We start from the raw sequence: 20078 nt of genomic DNA, 5'->3' as shown, positions 1-20078 counted from the left end.
TCTTACTCCACTTATCCAGCAAGGTTGAGTAAAGTGTACAGAGACTAAACTGATTATCCAAATGCTCCCAGGTCTTTGACAAAGAGTCATTCTTAAAACCACAATGCCCCAGTTTTAATCTAGTCATTACAACTGATTTTTTATTTAACTTGTTCAACAGTTTTCTGTATTGCAACCAAGGAACAATGTACTACAGCTGAGTCACAGTTACATCCACTTACAAGACAAAGGAAATACTCACAATGCCTTTTTAACAGGAATAAGAGTTCCTGGACCCAGGTTTTCTCTATTCCTCAGCTACAATTTGATATATCTAAGCACAAAATAAATTAAAATGATAAAAGGTCTTAAAACTACATTTTGGAACAGGGTTCAAGATTTAAGGCCAGATTCACAATTCTTCAAGTCTACAATCAGTCCAATGAACACTAAAAGAGGTTTTCTTCCCTTCCTCCTGTTCATACCGTTAAAATATCACTTTCAAATGTGCAAATATTCAGATCGAATTAAATAAATTAGATGAAAATATTAATCATTGGTGTATCTTGCCTGTTATGATCACTCATTTTATGTATAGTATTGTGGAAAGTCCTCGTTAGACTTAGAGATTTATTGGCATATCGTTAAACTAGTTAGGTGTTTGATTTTGAGAAAGTTGATTCCTCTAGCCAAGGCTAAAGACTAAACTGTGGGGTAACCATCCAGCATAAACTTACTTCGATACCTCAGTGACTTTAAATAACTTCACCAATATTTATCAGGAGAGCTGTGGAGAGGATCAACAGCAGTTCCATCTCTCATGGCATGAGACATACTCAAAAAGAACAGATCAGTGATCAGTGAATTCTTGTCCATGGATGGATTTTCAGGGGCTCGCTTCATGTGAAACAAAAGACAGAACACAACCTCATTTGAAAAATAATGTAATGATTGGTTACTGGTACACATTTAAGCCTTATTTTCTGTTAGGAAAAACAGCTTCAGTGCAGTACCTCTGACTTTATCAGGTTACAGAGTTGATGAAAACCATTAGAATTAGAAAACTAAAAGAAGTCAACAGGATTTAGAATATAGTTACAAAATGGTCAATCTTCCCAAAAAAGAAGGCACAGGGGATGTAGAGCAGCGACTGCATCCCTCTCAGAGTACATTTGCATAACTGAATAAATACATCTGCTGCTAATCAATATCAAACTGTGCCACAGTGGAAGCACAGTCGTCATACAATTACAGCAGAGTGCAACGGTGTGAATTAGTGGAAAAACACAGCATATAAATATCTCTGCATAAAATATAAAGACTAAATCAAAGATAAAAGTTATTTAGTACCATGAATCAAAAATATTAATTGGAAGATTTCAAGCATATACAGTATTTATATCTGCCAAAATGATATTCAACAACCACCCCTTAAAACAAACTAACCTATATATGGAGTAAAATGTGCAATTGTTAGCATTTAGGAGAGCAGGCCCTGCACTCACATTATACACATGTATACTAAAAACACCTGAAACTCATTATTGCCAAAGAATCGCCAGTTTTCCTGAGTATCATTGGAAACTGGTCAATCTACCATCTAAGGATCAATGTTTCTGTGTAATGGTGGGACAGATATTCACTCTGTCCAGTGGTGTAATATTTAACATAACAAAGGGCTTTAGTCATTAATGCTGTATTGTTATTTTTAAGACATTAAAACATTACACAGTGCTAGTTCCTCACCACTTTTTCCAATGGAGGCACTGGATGACTGATCCGTTTCCCCTGACGTGTCTCAAACCAGTCCCTAGTCTAGGAAGTGGTAAACATCCCAAGGAGACATTTTTAAAGGATATCCCACACCAAAATCATCAGAGTACAGTGGACAATAGGAAATTCCCTGATTGCATCATAAACACTCATAAGCATCCCCATCCTGACAGGAAGTACAGTAGCTTCACTGCATGTTTTCTGTTATATTAGTCCTGTAAGCTGAGTTGAATTATGTGGAAAAACTAAAATAAAAGTTTCTTTAAAAAATGTAAGTACTGATAAAGCTACATACAGTATGTGTAACAGTGTATACAGTTCAACATGTCATTCTTACAAAACCTTTCGCTTTCTAACACTGTGTAGCTTGTGGTGAGTTATTTCATTTCAGTATGTCCGAACAGTTTATTCATGTGTTATATACAGACACTTTCTAATCCAGATGTTTTATTGCTGTTGTTTTCTCGTGTACTGTCTGGAAACTGCATCCCTTGTCACTGACCCATCACCATCACGTTTACGGGATCAGTAACTTGTGCCTAAGATCCAGCTCACCACATACTACACTCGGGACTGGTTTGAGTCAAAGCCCTTGTCTTTCCCTTTGCTTTCAAATATTCATCCATTCAGCTCCCGTTAATCTGAACAGTTTCTTTTCCGCCTTACCAGAAGGCCTCTATAAAAGTTTGATGAAACCTCTTCAAAAAAAGAGGAAGTATCTACCACAGATTGAAGTCCTCACAGCTCAACTTTCCCCTCTAAGTATCACCTGAAGTGTGATGCTAAAAATATAGGCCTTTATATCTCTGCTTCAAAAATAGAGGAAATCTACAAAGTGAGACCCTGAATTCACACCATTTGCTACCTACAGTGAAACTGTAACCCAACCATGAAAATATGGGCACTTGGAGCAAATAGCATTAAGTTTGTGCAAGGAAAACGAAAGCCCAACCCCATTACATTCAACCAGGCCAGATCCTTTTTTTGTTTCTACCACATAGTAGAATCATGTTAGCAGTGTTATTTTCTGTTCCTCTTTCTGAAATAAAAAAAGATCAGGTAAAATATTACATTGTCAATTACAAGCACAAACAAATGTAGTACTTGGAAATCAGTATTCAGTGAAATGCATCATTGTTGCTGCAATAAAAACTGGCATTTTCTAATTTCAAGTGTCGCCATTTACATGAAATCTTTCAATTCCATTACAGTTGGGAAGTCATACTGACCAATGAGATTTCAGAGAAATGACAACCAAACTGATACCATTAATGCCACACACATACTTTGTTAAATTCCAATTATAGCTGAAAAATGTGCAGTGAATCATAGGGAGCCCTCACCCTAGCCACAACTATATTAAAATCTCCAAAAGCAACAAACTCCACAAAAAAGAGCAGTTAGCTTAGCTAAATATTGAGAAAGACCTTAGCTAAAGAGAAGAAAATACATTAAAATGCTTTAAGTATGACGATCTTTCACAGTAGGACGAGACATCACAGTAACAACTCACTGGACAATAAAGAGGATGTGCTTCAGCAATTGTGAATTCCTCAACTGTAATGGACAATGATGATTCAGTCCTATAGGTGGCACTTCAGTTTAGAAATGACCTCAGATTTCATTGCAGCACCAATGGTGAAAATTCTAGCTTATAAATTAAAAATTAGAAATAAAAAGTTAAATTTTTCTATTAATGAATTGGCTTCTCAGTATATAAGGAAGAGGTAATAGAAAATAAAATGATTAATTGATAAAGAAACTCATGCTAGGCTCAGAAAAGTAAGCCCTAAAGCCACATGTCCTCAGAGAGTGTCATTAGCGAGAGTCTCTGTAGAGAGCCAGATCTTTGCCCCATTCAGAAATTTGCTAATGGGAGTCCCATGGATTGTGCGGCGGCACAGGTTTCCCATTGGAGTGAAAGGAAAGGAGGAAGTAAGGAAGTCTGGAGGAGTGGGGGGGTCATGTGGGGAGGTGGCCTTAAAATACATCCTCCTTTGATCTGAGGGGGGCCCGCATGGGCTGGGGACTGGTGTGCTCCCCGGACTGGGTCCCTTATACTGCCTGAGGTGGCTCTGTAGTATCTCAATTTCATCGACCAGTTGGGAGAGCTTGTGATAGGCAGTGACAGGGCCTCCTTTGGGAATGCAGGCTTCAGGAACCCAACGTAGAAAGAAGAGCTTCCAGAGAGCCACATGTGAAGGTACAAGCAGGGGAATCAGGAGGCCCTGCTGGTCAGCGGGCCGAGAGAACCAGTCCCTGAAGAAGCGCTCAGATGGGCTCTCCAACACCTCTTTTACTGGTGAGAATTCTGACCTTAGCTCTGACAACAGAGAGCCCCGCCGAGTCAACGGTTCCTCTCTCAGTCCATTACGCATAGATGCAGGGGTTCCTCGCAAAGTGGAACTGTAGGTCTTCTGTTGGAGAAAACACAGCAACAGACTGTTTCACTTTACATGAAATAGTAGATCTGTGACAGGTTGCAGCAGCAGGATGAGGTGCCAAAATTCACTCTTTCCAGGTTCTTAATTAGTGCATCTGCACCTGCACTGTCAAATCCTCTTTATCCTGATATCTCCAACTTCAGAAAAATCAATGATTTATTTTCTGTGTAATAATTCACCTTCTCTGTGCGTTTTGAAGTTGCTGATAACACCACCAGATTGCCCATGAAAAAATTCAGCAGTAATGAATAAAACTGCTGAATGCTTGGATTACGCCTGTTAATCATTTACTTCATCAGATACTGTAGGTGTTTTAAACATGTTCAACACTGTAACACCTTCGATACCTTCATTTAGTTATAAGGGGACTGAGTTCTGAGGTGAACTATTTTAAATACCTACATATCATTACTGATTTTAATCTGACCTTTGGAGTAGTGAAACTTGTGCACCTTAAATTAATCAGAAGTGACAGTCAGCGGTTACTTGCTTTTGCAGTGTAGTTTTTCTTCTTTTATTAAAAAAAATTGCACAAATTATAATCCTAAAAAAAAAAAAAAAACTCTAAAAAAGGGGTGATAAAAGCAATAATGTGTTACCTTATCACAAAAGAGAAAACAGTGATACATTTCCTTGCACACTAACAACTGGCTACATATTCAGCGACACATGAATTGAACAATCAAACAACCAAAAGAGATGGGTGATCATGAAGAGTGAAGACGAGTAGACTGAGCCTTTCATTCAACATGGCTTTAACTGCAATTTTGAAGTGGTTGTAATATATCCAAAGTATAAAGTAGATAGGATACACATAAAGCAACACCCTGCTAATTGTCCTATGAACTTGTGAAGCTGAGTGTCTTTCGTACCTTTGTGCGTTTGAAGGTTTTCACTTCCCCATTCTGAACACAGGCGGCTCCTTTGCCTATGTACATGGGGTTGTTAAAGAGGGTTTGGTCTTTGATGGAGAACTGTTGTGACCAGTCCCAAACCGGTGGGAAATACACGACAGGGTCTTCCCCTTGAGGGATGGCTTTATTCTTGGCAAAGTCCTGTAAAATTAAAACAAGGTGATTCTTGCTCTGTACTAGTGCATAGTATAAATCAGAAAACATTGTTATACACTGTGAAAAAACTTCCAGACTCCACATTAAAATACTGAACACATAATTAGCTTTTTTCAGTTTTTGGTTACTTCCCTGACCACAAGCTGAATGTTCTCATATCTGCGCGCATTATGTTGAGCTCTTTCCTGCCAATTATCTGACAGACACAGAAGGAAATCATAGTCTCCGACATGACATGGCACCACAAAAACATGTTAGGTTGTAGATGCCGTCACCTGGAGTTAACCCTTATAGCCTGTTTTTTATTTTTCTTGGACCACAAACCGATGCACATCATATAGAGTGCACAGGCAGATCTAACAGTGTTGTACACAGATTCCACCATCTATTACAAATTCTGTTCTCATTTCAATTTTTTTAAATACTGTGTGTCTTGAATTCAGTGTGATGGGTCTAATTTTTCACTTTAGTTCTCAGTGCATTCAGATAGTATTTGGGTCCTTTTACATTTTTCACATTTTGTTTTGTTTGTATTTTGCAGACTTATGCTAAAATCATTCAAATTAATTTTTCCTTTCATCAATCTATACATAATACCCCATAATGACAAAGCAAAAACAATATTTTAAGGATTTTTTGATAGTTTATTAAAAAAGGAAAAACTGAAATATCAGACTGACATTGATTAAATGCAAAAAAAATAATAGATGAATACTTTCTAAATGCACTGTATATTCATTAAATTCAAGTGAATAAATAAATGAATGAAATGAAATCAATGAATACAGAAAATGTACATGCAGTACAAGTCAAAAGTGTGGACACACTTTCCCATTCAATGTGTGTCCAAACTGTTGAGTGGTACAGTTTATACATCTCTCACCATCAAGTGCTGAGTCCGCTGTTTAGGAGAATTGAAGAGGAAAGTACTGAAGAGCGGGATCCACATGCTATCACTCAAGACCGTCAGATAGGTCTCTGTGAACTCGAACGCTGCAGGATACTGGTTCATCATCTGCCACACGCAGTCCAGGAAAAGCATGAACAGCGGGGACTTCACCAAGGAAACAGAGAGAAACAAACAATAACAACCTGCATTAGTATCTTGGCAAATCCATGAGGTCAGTTCTTCTGCACTGGCTTATTTTCAGTCAGACAAATACCTCCACTTTGTCATTCTTCTTTAAGTGGTTGCATCTATCCAAGAAGCGATGGCCTGCCATCACCCACTCCTTTTGCACCAAGCTCTGAAAGCCGACAAGGCTGCGATAGTGAGGGTCCAACATGAGCTGCACCAAGGAGGACACCACACAGTTCAGGTCTCTGTCTTCTTCCTCTGTACAGGTGTAGAAATAGAAACCAAAAACATAAATCAACAAGCTGTTTGCAAGATAAGCAGGTTCAAGATTGGTCTGATTATATGTTAATGGATCCAATGTGACCACAATATTGTAAGTATTCTGGCTGGTGTGCAACATTCATATTTCAAGCCAAATATTAAACAATATCACAAATAATGAATCAAATCAAAAGTCACCACAAAAAATGACCACAACTAATAATTGGAAGAGTAAAGAAAAAACTATACTACTCACTATGTGACTGGTTTGAAACTGTGAGGTATGACTTGTAAAAGGCTTTTGGGACTGATGAGTGATTAAGACAAGTTACAAAAGAGGAAATTACCTTGGAGAATGACTGAAGAATTCTTCCCATCCAGGTAGTAAACCATCTCAGCTGAATGCTTCAGAAACGCCCTGGAGTCACAGACAGAGAATTAAAAAAAAAAAAAAACTTAACAAGCTCAGCATTCATAACTTTATGCAAGTGGCCTGGCCAGATATAAAAGTTATTATTTTTAAGAGTAATTTTCAATCCTCATGGATTAATTAGTGATTGGAAGAACAGATTATTGTAGCATGTTGCTGCCTAGCACACAATGGCCACATTATAACCAGACCAAAGATTTCAAGGATGAAAAATCCTCTTGTTAACTGGTCTCACAAATAAGTGTAAGTTTATGCCAAAAATATAAAGATATTACACATGAGTCATTTGAGTTTTTCTTGTGATCATGTTCATATTACTACAGTGCTGAAGACAGTATTATTAAAATGCACAACCTAAACAATACAACAGGCATTTCATCCATCTTATATGAGGGATCACATTCACATGATACAGCAGTTGTTAATTTAGCTCTCTGCAAACTATCAGGACCCTGGTAGTTTACTAAGTACTATCATGCAGTGTCAGGTGGTTTACATACCTGACGTACTCCAGCCATCGTGAGTTTTCAATGGAAGAAAGCCACCTCTCCTCAGACTCCTCAAAAGGATCTGCACACAATCAAAACAGTCAAACTTTGCCTATAAAAGCGTCCACTTCCACTGGAAAGAAATGTTCACTGAGTACTTACAGAGGTTTAATACTTGCAGTGGTTATCTACGGTTACTGTTACTGTAAAAAAGGTATGATGAGGCTCACCTATGACAGAGATCTGCTTGACTTTATAAAAAGCACTCTGGATGTCCTGGATGTTAGGCAGACACTTGTCCAGATCTGACTTGATGACTTCACTGCGCTGTGGATGGCTTTTGGTTATGGCGGTAAAGACTCTACAACAACAAAATACAGACATAAATGACTGGAAATATAGATCCCCTCAAACCATATGTAGCAACATCTCAGCAACACATCATTTGTATATTCACAACATTAGAATGGACAGTTTAATAATTAAAAACCTGGACTATAAAATGTATGTTTAAGATGATTCTATCAAATCATGCTGAGACTTTTTGAATTACTGCAACTGAACAACTGCTGTGGCTGCTACTGAATTGAAGTGTTGAGGAGAGTAGAAACAGCACAGTCAACATATGCTTGGCATATGAATGAAAAGAGGAGTCTGTACTACCTCTGATCAATCTTCTTCTGCTGCAATGGGTCATTTATGCAGGCCGTGCGGACCAGAGCGCTCCCATTAGGGTGATTCCAGCACCAGAGCTAGACAGAAGAAATGTAGATAAAGCAGACAGGAATCAGTGATAAAATGGTAGGAATGCTCTAACACATTGAATACGATGCCTGCCGAAATCAGCAGATAACGATTACAAATGATACCATTGGTTGTCCTTTCAGGTCTAATGACAATTAAAGGGGTAACTGAAAAATATTCCAAACGCAATATTTGACAAACTTAATGAGAGATATCAGTGATTAGGTACTCACAGGGATGCGATTATCAGTGAAGAAAATTGAGTACTGCTTTAGATCCTGATCTGCCAGAGAAGCTGGAACCGCAATGTACTCTGGAAGACTAAGAAATGTTAAAGACTGACATTAGACAGGGATCAAACAGAAAACATATAATAAATATGCATTTTCATGTTTCCCCAACTATGCTCATTCACGTAACCATATGCATCTTTTTTATGTGAATCTAAGTGCGTTGCTTCAAGCTGTGACACCATAATATGGAACTAATGTTAATAATGAATCCCTGGTATGGTGTAAATGAATTATTAGCATTGCATCAGTTCATAGTCTCTGTCTCATGTTGAGTATCTTTAGCAGTGTGTTTATTTTTTTTGGATGAAGGAGAACTGAATCAGAGTATACAGTAAGGATTGTTTTAGAGTCTCCAGACCCATGTCATGTGTAGGATTTGGTGCAACCTACTATTATGTAATGTAGTCTTTTTCTTTTCAAATTCCACATAAAACACTGCACAATCCTTGCTCTGAAACCCACTATGATGTCACCACTGAACTCAAATGAATAGCACGTATTGTCAAATAGAGACCTGCATATTACTTTGAGACATTTGCCAGTTTTTTCCCTGACAAGCCACTCATGAAGTGAGCAAAAAAGGGCATACAGTGTAAATATACTGTGTTGCCAAAACATACCAAGTATGAATAAAGGGTGGAATTTTCAGTGTCTGTAATGTCTAAAGGCCAGCAACCCCCATTATAAGTTACAACATGAGCTCAAGACCTTGATGAGATGGCATAACTCTCATTGATGGAGCACACCCTCCACTCTGAAGCACCCGTCCGCTTGATCTCTCGATCCCAGTCCGATGGACGGTCAAAAATGGGGGTGAGTAATCCTCCCCGTGGGGTGGAGCCATTGACTCGTTGCTCTAGAGATGCAGATACACTTAAGAATTATTTCTGGTGCATATTTGTTAATGCAGAGAAATAAAACATAGTTTGTCAAATTTGGAAGAGCTCATTCTGAGGCTTTAATTAACAGGAAAGCTTAAGCTTAAGTATTGTATGTTCTATGTGTACCTTTAGATTCATGGTATCGCCGCCCTTGATACTCAAAACCAAACAGCAGTTGAAGATCAGCTGGATGGGTGTAATGGGCAATAGCAAGGCAAACCTAAAATAAAAAGAAGAAACAGAAAGAAGAACAGAAGAAACTTTTATAGGACATATACTATAAAGCTACCCAACTCAGGTTCACTCAGAGTGCTAAAATGAGCTCTGAGGCATGTTCTTTAACCACAGGAACACAAGAACAAGCTGAACCTGGGGAAGCAAATGTTCAACAGACAGCCAACTGCTCTGGGTTTACAGAACTGAATCGTTCTGTGGCTGGATCAGAGTCACACAAAGCAGTCCATTCAGTAGTAAAGCTGTGAATAACACGAGGAGACACCAAAAAAAAAAAAGAGTGTGTGCGCATGTATGTGTGTGTAGACAAGGCTGTTCCCAACTCTGTAATTTCCTATGGCAAAATAAGCTATTATAGATTGGCTTAATTCCACAAAGAAAAAAAAGAACTGAGCCCTGTTTTAGGTGCAGACTGTAATTACATACATGGTGTCCATAAATAAACTCTCAAGGAGTGAGAGAGGGCAGACCCAGTTCTATTTTAGTGCTCTGTGGACAAATAAAATATTTCATATTCTGTTGTAAGTGGGGAACACAAAAAAATGTTAATATTACATTTTTATATAAATCAAATGAGCTTGTAAACATAGACTTGAAACACTGGCAATGACTACCTGCTCAACACAGTGTCATGATATATTGTTGTTGTTCGTCAAACGCGCTGCAGGTATGTGCTACAGAGCTCCAAAGCCCTACACAAAAATTGCTCCCAGATGACTTGGAAGGAGATCAGACGTGCAACTGTGTACATTCACATGCACACTTCATTGGCACACTGTAGTGAGATATACAGCTGTCTAACTCTAATGGGCCATGTACTCAGCCTGCAGTGAGCAAGGAGCTCCTGAAGACCCTCAAGCACATAATACAGATTCAAATGTATTTCCAGTGTTAGCTACAGATTCTACAGTGTTTTTACACCATATCTTCATTTACAGTGTGAGAAAAGGCTGAATGTTTATTTTGCTGCTGTTTGCTGGCAAATTCAAAGCTCCTCATCGAGCAGTCACATGTTCCCACGGCCTGGCAGGTTTGGTTCAAGGTAACAACTTCCCTGTTTTGTTTCTTTTTTGTCCTATCACTGGTTGCCAAAATTAGCTGAACAACCTTAAAGGCTTGCTAAGTCAAGTCAAGCCTACTGCCAGTTAACAGCTCAACCTACTACAAAACTGACTTTTAGCTTATTTTAATATGAATGCCTTCACGTGGTTGATCACTGTATATGTATTTTATTAAATGATTTACTTCAATTTCACTTGTTTGCACCTAAAGACATAAATATGTTGGGTTTGAAATATTTGGTCAAATACATTTGTAAAATTCATCAACATCGCCCACCCTCAGTTAAAAACCATTTTAATGACGACTGTTATAAAAACCACTTATCACAATGGCCTAAACTGAGCTCTAATTTGAAGAATGAAACATCTGTCCCTCCAACCTCTCTGTGCAGGAGATGAGTCAGAGTCACGCTGCCAGTTGTTCCTACAATCAGGATCATTCTCAATTTCCTTTGACTTGAATGAACATTGTTTTCAGTGTCTTTATTGTTTGGCTAATGGCCACACTGAATATGTTTTTAGAGAAGTTAGTCACGTCCATTCAGATGGAGGGTGAGAGAGTTGCACTTTAAAAGTTTACTTTGCATGATATAAATACCCTTGTCACTGAGGAAGTGGTTGTAGCAGTGAAACAGTGTGTCTATGTGTGTTATGAGAAGGAAAGGAAAAGTTTGGTCAGCAACAGGAAATTGAGTAAAAGGAATGGTCAGAACTGAGCAATTAGCCACTTGTAGTTATGGCTTAAACAGACCGTTTAAAGCCACTATGTGCAGATTTTTTTAATAGTATCATAGCATCCTTAACATTTTTGCAAATTTTCTATTTAAAATAAAAAAATCCAGTGGCAAAATAAAACTATGAACATTGATGTGACCAAGTGTTTCTTAGGGTGTTGTTTTCTGCTCATTAGCCTAGCATCTTTGGGTCGGATGTGTGGAGGTTAGCAGCATGGTTATATATATTACCACTAGTGGGTAACAACATCACAAATGAGAAATTTTCAAACTCTTAATATCAGTAAGATGTGGTCAGAATATTATTTGTCACTTCATTACCACTTCCACTAATTCATTTCATTAAGCACATGGGCTTTAAGTTGTTGAGAGTCTGACAAGCATTAAACAGATATTTTTAAAAAGTCACTCCAAGAAGACCACCATCATCATATCACCATTACTGGACTAGGTATAAAACTTAAGTATCACTCACCTTTTTGGCACTCTCAGGCCCAGCCTCACCGAAGCAGAACCTTATGATGCGCAAGTCTTTGCAATACAGGATGAGCTCAGTGGGGTTGAATTTCAGCTTCTGGTTTGAGCCTAACACTTTCTTCTTCCCCTTTGTATCATTCACTGAGAGAAACAAACAAACAAAATAAGCAGAAAGTTTCAAGTAATCCTTAAGTTTAAAAGATATTACAGAAAAATTCAAAGCATCTTCTGTGGACACAACAGGCAACTAGATGTTCTGGGTCAACTGGAACACACTCAGCACTTCTCAGTAAAGTCTGCATAATTGTCTTTTGAGTTTTATGAAAAACAAAACATACTTCTGTGTGATTTAACTCATGTTAACACTAACACTTGGGCCTTAACTCATTCACTTGTTCACACTGGGCAAATCCCATAATAATTATGTGGTCGTTAACAGCCCAGTTCGAACAGGTCAGAAACAAGCTGGCTACAACAGGCATCGTGCTTCATCACTGCAACACAACAGACTTTGCTCTGGGCAGTTGCCCTTGCAGTGTCAGCAATCGACAGCAATGAGATATCTAAACAAGGATAATCCCAGCTAGGCTGCTCTGCCACTAAACACTGCCTAAACTGTGACATCACTTGTTATCAGATTGCTGACCAGGAGAGAACAACAGATGAGACCAGGCACCCATGCTGTCAAAGATTAATGAGGAGTAGACTAGTAGACATCTAATTATCATGGAAATTACTGAATTAAGATATGTGATATTAGCACTAAAACAGATGACTCGTCAATAATTTAATCAACAGAGTTTGATCAACATCTGTTGGGTATGCTTGCAAAAGGGATACTTTACAAAATTCTAAGCTAAAAGTTTGAGCTCTGGTAAAGTGAAATTGACATTTTTCAATTTTGCCACAACAAATACGTTGACATCAGATTTACCTGTTACCACTTGCTCTAAACAGGTCAGGGGGATATCATGCACTCCAAGCAGCAGGTGGGACAGCTGGGCCTTCTGTAGCAAGAGCAAAACAATACAAATAGTAAGTTCAACATTTTATAGGCTATTCCATGCATATGCATAACCCACTAAAACACTGTCTTGAATACTGGCTGACAGACTGAGTCAATGTGCTTGGGCCGAGCAGTGATCATCAAGCTGTAATTTATTATCACAACCACAATCTGTAGCGTGGCCGGAAATGACGTCTGTTCTCTCACTTCTTGCGCGACATCACTGACAATGTCAAGCAGGAAAGTACACAAGTTTTCCTTCCTCTTTGCCACTGTGCACACAAACATGGCAAATACAAGTATGTAAGCTATTCAGCAGTGTGCTAGTGCCACTAATGGATTTCACACATTGAAAAAGTCACAATTGTACTGTAAAACTTCAACACTTTTAATAACTGAATGACCACTGAATGTGGTTTTTATTAAATCTTTTAAATACTAATGATAAAAAAAAAACAACAACACAGTGTTTCAAAACTTTAGAGTGCACAAATACCTGTTTAGGTGGTACATCTTGAGGGATAAAGGAGACCTTAAAGTTGGTGCATATCAACTTCCCCCAAAGGTCATCTTGGCTGCTTTCAGCGCTGATGCATTTCCTCACAAAGTTCACCTCATTAACTACTATCTCTCCTGGGGACAAACAGAAAAAAGAAAAGGGTTGTATGAAACAGTTTACCGGTACAGTTCAATGAACCATGCAGAAAATGAGGATTAGAATGCAAAGTGAAAGAGAAGTACTTTCTCTATATTGCAATGAATTTAGAGGTATCCTGTCACGAAGCTGAAACGTGGTTTGAGCAATCCTTTTTTTAGTTTCCCCAAACACAGCACACTAAAACATACTATTTATGCTTTTATTATTATAAATGTATTATTGAGCTGGTTATTCAAATATGAATGTAGAAATTATTGATGTTAAATAACAAATATTAAAATATCTGGTTTGCAGAAAAAGAAGCATTATTAATCATTCGTCTAATTCAATCAGAACTATACTGATGTGCAATAAAGCTGACTGTGGACGCTGTTTGCGTTTATTTTTTAAATCCTTTGTTGTCTGGTTTCTGAGTTGTTCATGATTTAACAAAATAAATGTAACAAGGTCGACAATTTTGACATTGTTACCGTCATTTTCCTTTCTATCATCATGCTCACTGTTTTTACTTCATACATGTAACCATTTAAACACACAAGAAGTAGTTCAAACATACATGTTTTAGTCTTGTTGAGGGGGGTTTAGTGACAGTTTGTCAAATACAGCAATAAATACTGAAAAATATTACTTTGAAAACATGTTGATTAAGAGAGGTAACATAACCCTTGCCCATTGATCACAAAATAATTCATATATGAATAAGAATGCTGCTATAAAAAGTTGACCATTATCACCTATTCTTGGGATAAGGACTTAGAAGTCTTAGCATGTTTTACCCATCACAGTCATTTACCTCGAACATAAAACTTGCTTTATTGTAATCCTTGTTTCCTTTTGAGATTAAGGTCAACGGAAAAAGGTACACTTCACAATACAAAACAAAAGGATTTTAAACTCATGACAACCTTTCAGTGATTGCTCGGAAGCACAGAAGAAACTGAACTTACACATATCCAAACCAGCTATAGTCATTCACACTCTCATTCACACTCACACTCACACTCACACACACCTAAAGTTTCTATAATGACAAGTAGTACAGCTCTGCCACATGCAAGTCACATTGTGTTTACATCAGCATTAGGTTCCATAGACTGACCCTTGCCCTTAAACATGATCACAAAACGCTTAATGCTCAGCGTAGACAAGAATGTGGCTATAAAACCCAGAGATTTTTAAAAGATGTAAACTGGGGCAACTAGGGTGGAGTCCAACAGACAGTCACTTCAAAGCATTTTTACAGCGAGTTAAAAAACAAGGAAGCTGTTCATGAGCCCCGTTTGTCTGTCCTGCTTGAAAAGCTTCAAACCTGAGCTGACAAAAATGAAAATGAATGGAAAGTTTGTTTTACTAGATATTTTAGCAGGTAGTCAATTCAAATGTTGATGTTGAGCTAAACAGAAATAGTGTTCAGCGGGTTTTTAGCTGAGTAACAATCTCCATGAGAGGCTCTAACAACTACACTTAATCTATGCCTCTGGAGTATTTTAAAGACTACACCTCTATATATTCACTCCAAATAACACACCACTTAACACTATGCAAAGGGTGTGTCTAGCCACTCCCATGAGGCTCCCAGGACAACTGCTCAGACCTAAACCACAATCTATCACTGAAATGAAGGTTTTCCTGCCACTCCACTTAATGATTCAGCTACAATTAAGGCTTTGATGACATCATGATAAAACTGAGATGAATTGGCACAGCATTTTAAGTCAACCCTTCTTATAGAACTTTAAAGCTATTATTTCCTGAACAAAACGGCAGATTCCCATGACTGAGAGAATGAAAGACAGTGGGTACAGAGAGGAACTGAGCTGCAAAGAGCACTTTATAATTCTCATGAGAGTGTGTGAACCACTGTGAAAAAACAGCTGTTTCAGCATCTGAAGTCCTCACAAACAATCAAACAATTGCCAATCCTCCTATTACTGAGGGAAAAAAAACATGTGAGCACATTTTGATATGATTCATTTAAAATCTTAATTATTCTGTACAAGAATGTATCAGTAATTAAATGACTACTTTACTTATTGAATTGTGGCCACTGATTTTTAACCTGCCTTTAAAAAAAGTGTATTTGTTGACTTTTCAGAAAATTAGAATTTTAATAAATTAAAGTATTATCATCATAAAAGCAATGGTGTTCATTTAAACACTAGCGGTGGTGGTAGTGGTACTGCACAATGGCAAGTCATTGTTATCTACATGGCATAGATTATCTTCATTTCTTGATGCATACAAATGGCAATAAATCATACAACACATCTGCACACTCCTTAGATTTGGGACAACTTGTATATTGTATTATGAGCTTTAGACTGAGTCAGATTGAAAACTTGTTAGACCAGTCTGATTAAACACTGCTAGCTATGTCAATAAAAATAGGACAACTTATTATAAGAATAACTTATCTTCCTCTGTGCTTTTACAGTCAAATCTATAGACAGTTTAAGGAAATGTCACAGACAGTGTTGCAAACAGTACAAAGGGAAGTAACATGCTTAGTCGTCTAATTCAGAAACTTCATGCTGGAGTGTCCCAGCTCATTGCTGAGGTTGACGATTTATTGTAATAATATCTCTGATATTTACATTTTAGTGTAACTGGAACATCTACTTTCAAAATGTTTGTCAACCTTACACCAATGTGCTGAAACGTCCATTAATTCAGAAACCGAAACCTTTGATAACGTGCTGGAGCAGATTAAACAACATTAAACAACAGCAGCCCAAACAGAATTTCTTAAATTAAAGAGTGAAATAAAGAGAGATTCATATAAAGTACAACTTGACTGAAAAAAACGTCAGTATGCCAAGAACTTTGTTTCAAACTATATATTTTTTTGTATCAAACTAAATGACAATGTCAAAATAAACTTACCTGGTAGTAGCTTTGGCTCCACCTTTTTGATAGGTGGTTCAATGGTTTTCTTAACATCAGTCTAAAGAGAAAACACAAGAGGTAACAGAGCTGGGTCAACACTGGCCTGTCAGATGAATAAATAAATAAATGAATAATATAGCACAAATTCATCAGGGGCTATAACATTACCTCTCAAATGTGCCCCTGGCATTGTAAAAAAAGCATGAAATCAAAATTGCTTTTAAGCGTTGGAGACTTATAATGGGGCTTGTACATTCCCAAAACACCTAAGTTCAACCAGTGGCTTTCATACCTCTATGTTGACCATCATAACAGCTGATATGATTTGATGTGGTAATTAAGATTGCATAAACAATTACCACATGCAGTAAGAAACAACATGCCTTGTGAAAGCTCCGTTTACAAAAGTAGAGGGAAATAAAGACAGCAGTCATGTGTTCTTCATTGGTGGCTTTACTCCAGAACCATAGATTTCAAGTGAATGAATGACTAAGAGACTGAAGTGCTGACTTAAAGCTTTAAGAGCGTTTGCGGTCTCCTCCATTTTTACACTTGGGGGGGCAGTTTCTACATGGTTTATTAGATGTGAAGGTAAATATCCTCAAATTAAAACTTAATGTCAGCAGTTAAACGTAATTGTAGCGACTACTTTTCAAAAAAAAAAAAAAAAAAGCAGCTGAGAGACTTAGTCGGCTCTTATCTGTGACACATCCATAAAAATCCATACTGAAGTTCAGATTGAAGGAAAAAAATCAAAAAAGACTGACAAGCAACTGTTGCACGAATATATCAAACAATACCTGATGTGATCTGATAGTGAGAATATATAGTATAATAATAGTGATGATGAAAGACGACAGTAATGGTCAACAGAATATAGGAGCTCTACTCACTTTGTCCAAAACTCTCACGGCCACCCAAGTGAACAGGTAAAATAAGAGGAAACCACACCCATGTGTCAATCAACACCAGTGACCCAAACAAATACATAAACACAAGCAAAAACATAGTTTGGCTACTACACTAAAAGTTATTGTTTTATATAAAATGTGGAGTACACAGCCAGAAAACAAGTTCAAACGCTAGGACTGTACTGTACTTGAAAGGGTAAAAATGAAATGTTCAGTTAATTTCCTTATATAAGCAAAAGACTAGAATAGCAGGTGCCCCAACACATGACTTTGTTATAACTAAATGAAGGAGTGCCATTGAGCGGCGTCACAGTTCAGTGAATATCTTGTCAACAGTCGGCTCGTCTTTTTCACATCTGAGTAAAGTGAATCATTGATAGTCACTCTTAAGTGTGCATCACTTGTGTTTGCTATTGGCAACTTTTAAAGGAAGACCATACATGGAAATATCATGCTAATTTTAAATCAATAATAGGTTAATTTAAGTATTTTTCAATAAAATGTCTGGACACCAGTCTTAATCTTGCCTTACAAGCACTGGTTTTATTTGGGTTACTGCACCGGCATCTGTAAACAATCCCTTTCACTCACTGTCTGGAGAAGTGTTTACACCTGCAGGCAAAACCAAACTAATCAATTCAAGCCCATAAAGTGATGTGGTCATTATTACTTTTATTACTTATTTATTCTACTTTTACAGAATGTTTGTTATTTGTGTTTTGTGATTCTTTGTATGTATGCTTTTGAGTTTCATGTTGTAATGTGTGCATATTAAATACATATTTAAAAAAAATAGATTGAGTCTGGTACAGTTTCATGTGTATTACGTGTATTACTGTTGAGTTTCATGTTTTAAAAGCTCATCTAAGGGAGGGGGGGGGGGGCTTTGCGAACCAGCTCAGGCTATAAATGCTGTGGTATGTGGCATAAGTTCATGCTATATATTTGTTCCCATACAAATAAACATGAAATAAAAATACCCACACAGAGGATGCCAAATTATAACTGGATACTAATTCTCCTTTTTAATATGTTACATCCACCATACCAGCTTTTGATGGTCTTGTTCTTGATGTTTCAATTCTCCAAATAGTGCAGGGGAAGGTAGAAAACTTCTGACGAGCCAGTGACAATTCACTTGACATGCAGATTCAAAGTAAAAGTAATATGGTGAATGCTTCCGCTTTTTTTTTGCCGGTTACTAAAGTGGGGCAGCTGCTTACATATATCTTGTTTCACGATCTTAGCCACGCATCAAATAGGCCTATTAACTTTCCTTCCGCAAAAACCCTTCAACTTCAGCACAAATCATCTCAATTAAAATCTGTGACCATCCGCCATTAAAAGTAAACCCTGTTATCAGTCAAGAGCAAAACACGTACCTGCACAGGAGGAAGGTAACACTTGAAGGTTGGTTTCATGGGTTTCACAGAAAACATTGTTTATGTCCGCCCTCTCGGTGCTGGTCCTGAACGGGCGACCTGGCAAAGCGCTTGGCTGCTGCCAGAGGAAAAAAACAAGCCAAAGAGGAGCCTTCAAGAAACTTAAAGTCAACCTTTAGCTGAGTCAATTCGAGACGTCCGAGTGGAAAATATTCACCGAGACAGCCTGGACGAGCGACGGCGCCCCTCCATTTCGATAAGCTATCAAGTCGCAGATTTGGGTAGTAGCTGGTGTGAAAAGTTGACAGAAGTTAATGTTGAGACGTCGGCGTTAGCTCGGTTAGCTAGCCAGCATAAAGTACTACATAAAGTTATAGACACTGCTGCCACGCAAAGATAAACCAATACAAAAAATCGTACAGGCTTCCGATGGACGTCTACATTTTCTTTCCACCTGTTACTAAAGTAGTTACGACCAGTGACTTCCTCAAAGTCTAACTAATTGAGCCAAACGCAGTACCTGATGCTGCAGAGGGCTTAACGGCCATGTTTATAAAGCGCTCAGGTCCCGCCCTACTTCCGGGCAACACTGCTCAGCTTTATTTCTGTAGTTTCTTCTTTTATCATACTTTATGGCAAGCTGAAGCAGGAGGCTGCAGTCTGCTGCCCACATTCTAAGATAAATGGGTTTCTACGACTTTACTCAATAGTAAACGCGGATCACTTTGTCATTTGAAATATAAAATAGGGATTATTGTGTTAGCGTTCATACTGAGCACCACCCAATGGACTACAACTCCCATGACACGCAGAAGAATGAGTCTTTTAAGGAAATAACTTTATTGCACGAGAGACACAAACATAATTTCAATTGAAAATACTAATATAATTTCTTTCATTTGACAGACTGTCTTACAACTTGATACGAATTAAGCACAGTCCATATCAAAAGACACACACAAAACTCAACCAGGGACAGATGAACCAAACAAAATGAAGTAAACAAAACTAATGTCAAAAGAATCTGTGTTTGCATACAGTGCCAGACAAAACTGTGTCCAAACTTTTAATTAGTACTGTATGTATGAAAGGGTTTATCTATTTATCTGTCTTTAAATCTATCCTCTATTTTCTATTAACTTTTTCATATGAGATATAGGTATAGCCTACAACAATGTTACAACATTAAATAGTAGGCTATGTTACCGTCCCAAATGACAAGTCATGCAGCGTCTTCATTCTGTGGCTATAAACAGTAGGCTATAGATTTCCGGTGTTATTATTATTT

The 20078-nt window shown here is 37.7% G+C and overlaps 1 protein-coding gene across 2 annotated transcripts; it reads right to left on the bottom strand.

The window, feature by feature from the left end:
- Positions 1 to 907: 907 nt before the first annotated feature.
- On the bottom strand, positions 908 to 19321 carry mtmr10 (myotubularin related protein 10). 2 transcript variants are annotated; one of them, XM_053318307.1, is made up of 16 exons: positions 18791 to 19321; positions 16495 to 16555; positions 13450 to 13586; positions 12882 to 12954; positions 11946 to 12088; positions 9568 to 9661; positions 9269 to 9416; positions 8501 to 8588; positions 8187 to 8275; positions 7754 to 7884; positions 7536 to 7605; positions 6953 to 7023; positions 6430 to 6602; positions 6150 to 6320; positions 5069 to 5251; positions 908 to 4169 (listed from the first exon to the last, which is right to left on the bottom strand). In XM_053318307.1, the coding sequence occupies exons 1-16, from the start codon at positions 18845 to 18847 to the stop codon at positions 3558 to 3560; spliced, it is 2301 nt and encodes a 766-aa protein (XP_053174282.1). In that variant the 5' UTR covers positions 18848 to 19321; the 3' UTR covers positions 908 to 3557. The 2 variants fall into 2 exon arrangements, with proteins under 2 accessions (XP_053174282.1, XP_053174291.1); XM_053318316.1 differs by lacking the exon at positions 908 to 4169 and having other exon boundaries at positions 5174 to 5462.
- Positions 19322 to 20078: the final 757 nt, after the last annotated feature.

The sequence above is a fragment of the Scomber japonicus genome, chromosome 1, assembly GCF_027409825.1.
Source record: "Scomber japonicus isolate fScoJap1 chromosome 1, fScoJap1.pri, whole genome shotgun sequence".
In the NCBI taxonomy this organism is placed as follows: Eukaryota; Metazoa; Chordata; class Actinopteri; order Scombriformes; family Scombridae; genus Scomber; species Scomber japonicus.
The sequence above is the reverse complement of the archived record's forward strand: the minus strand, read 5'-3'. Positions and strand labels throughout refer to the sequence as shown.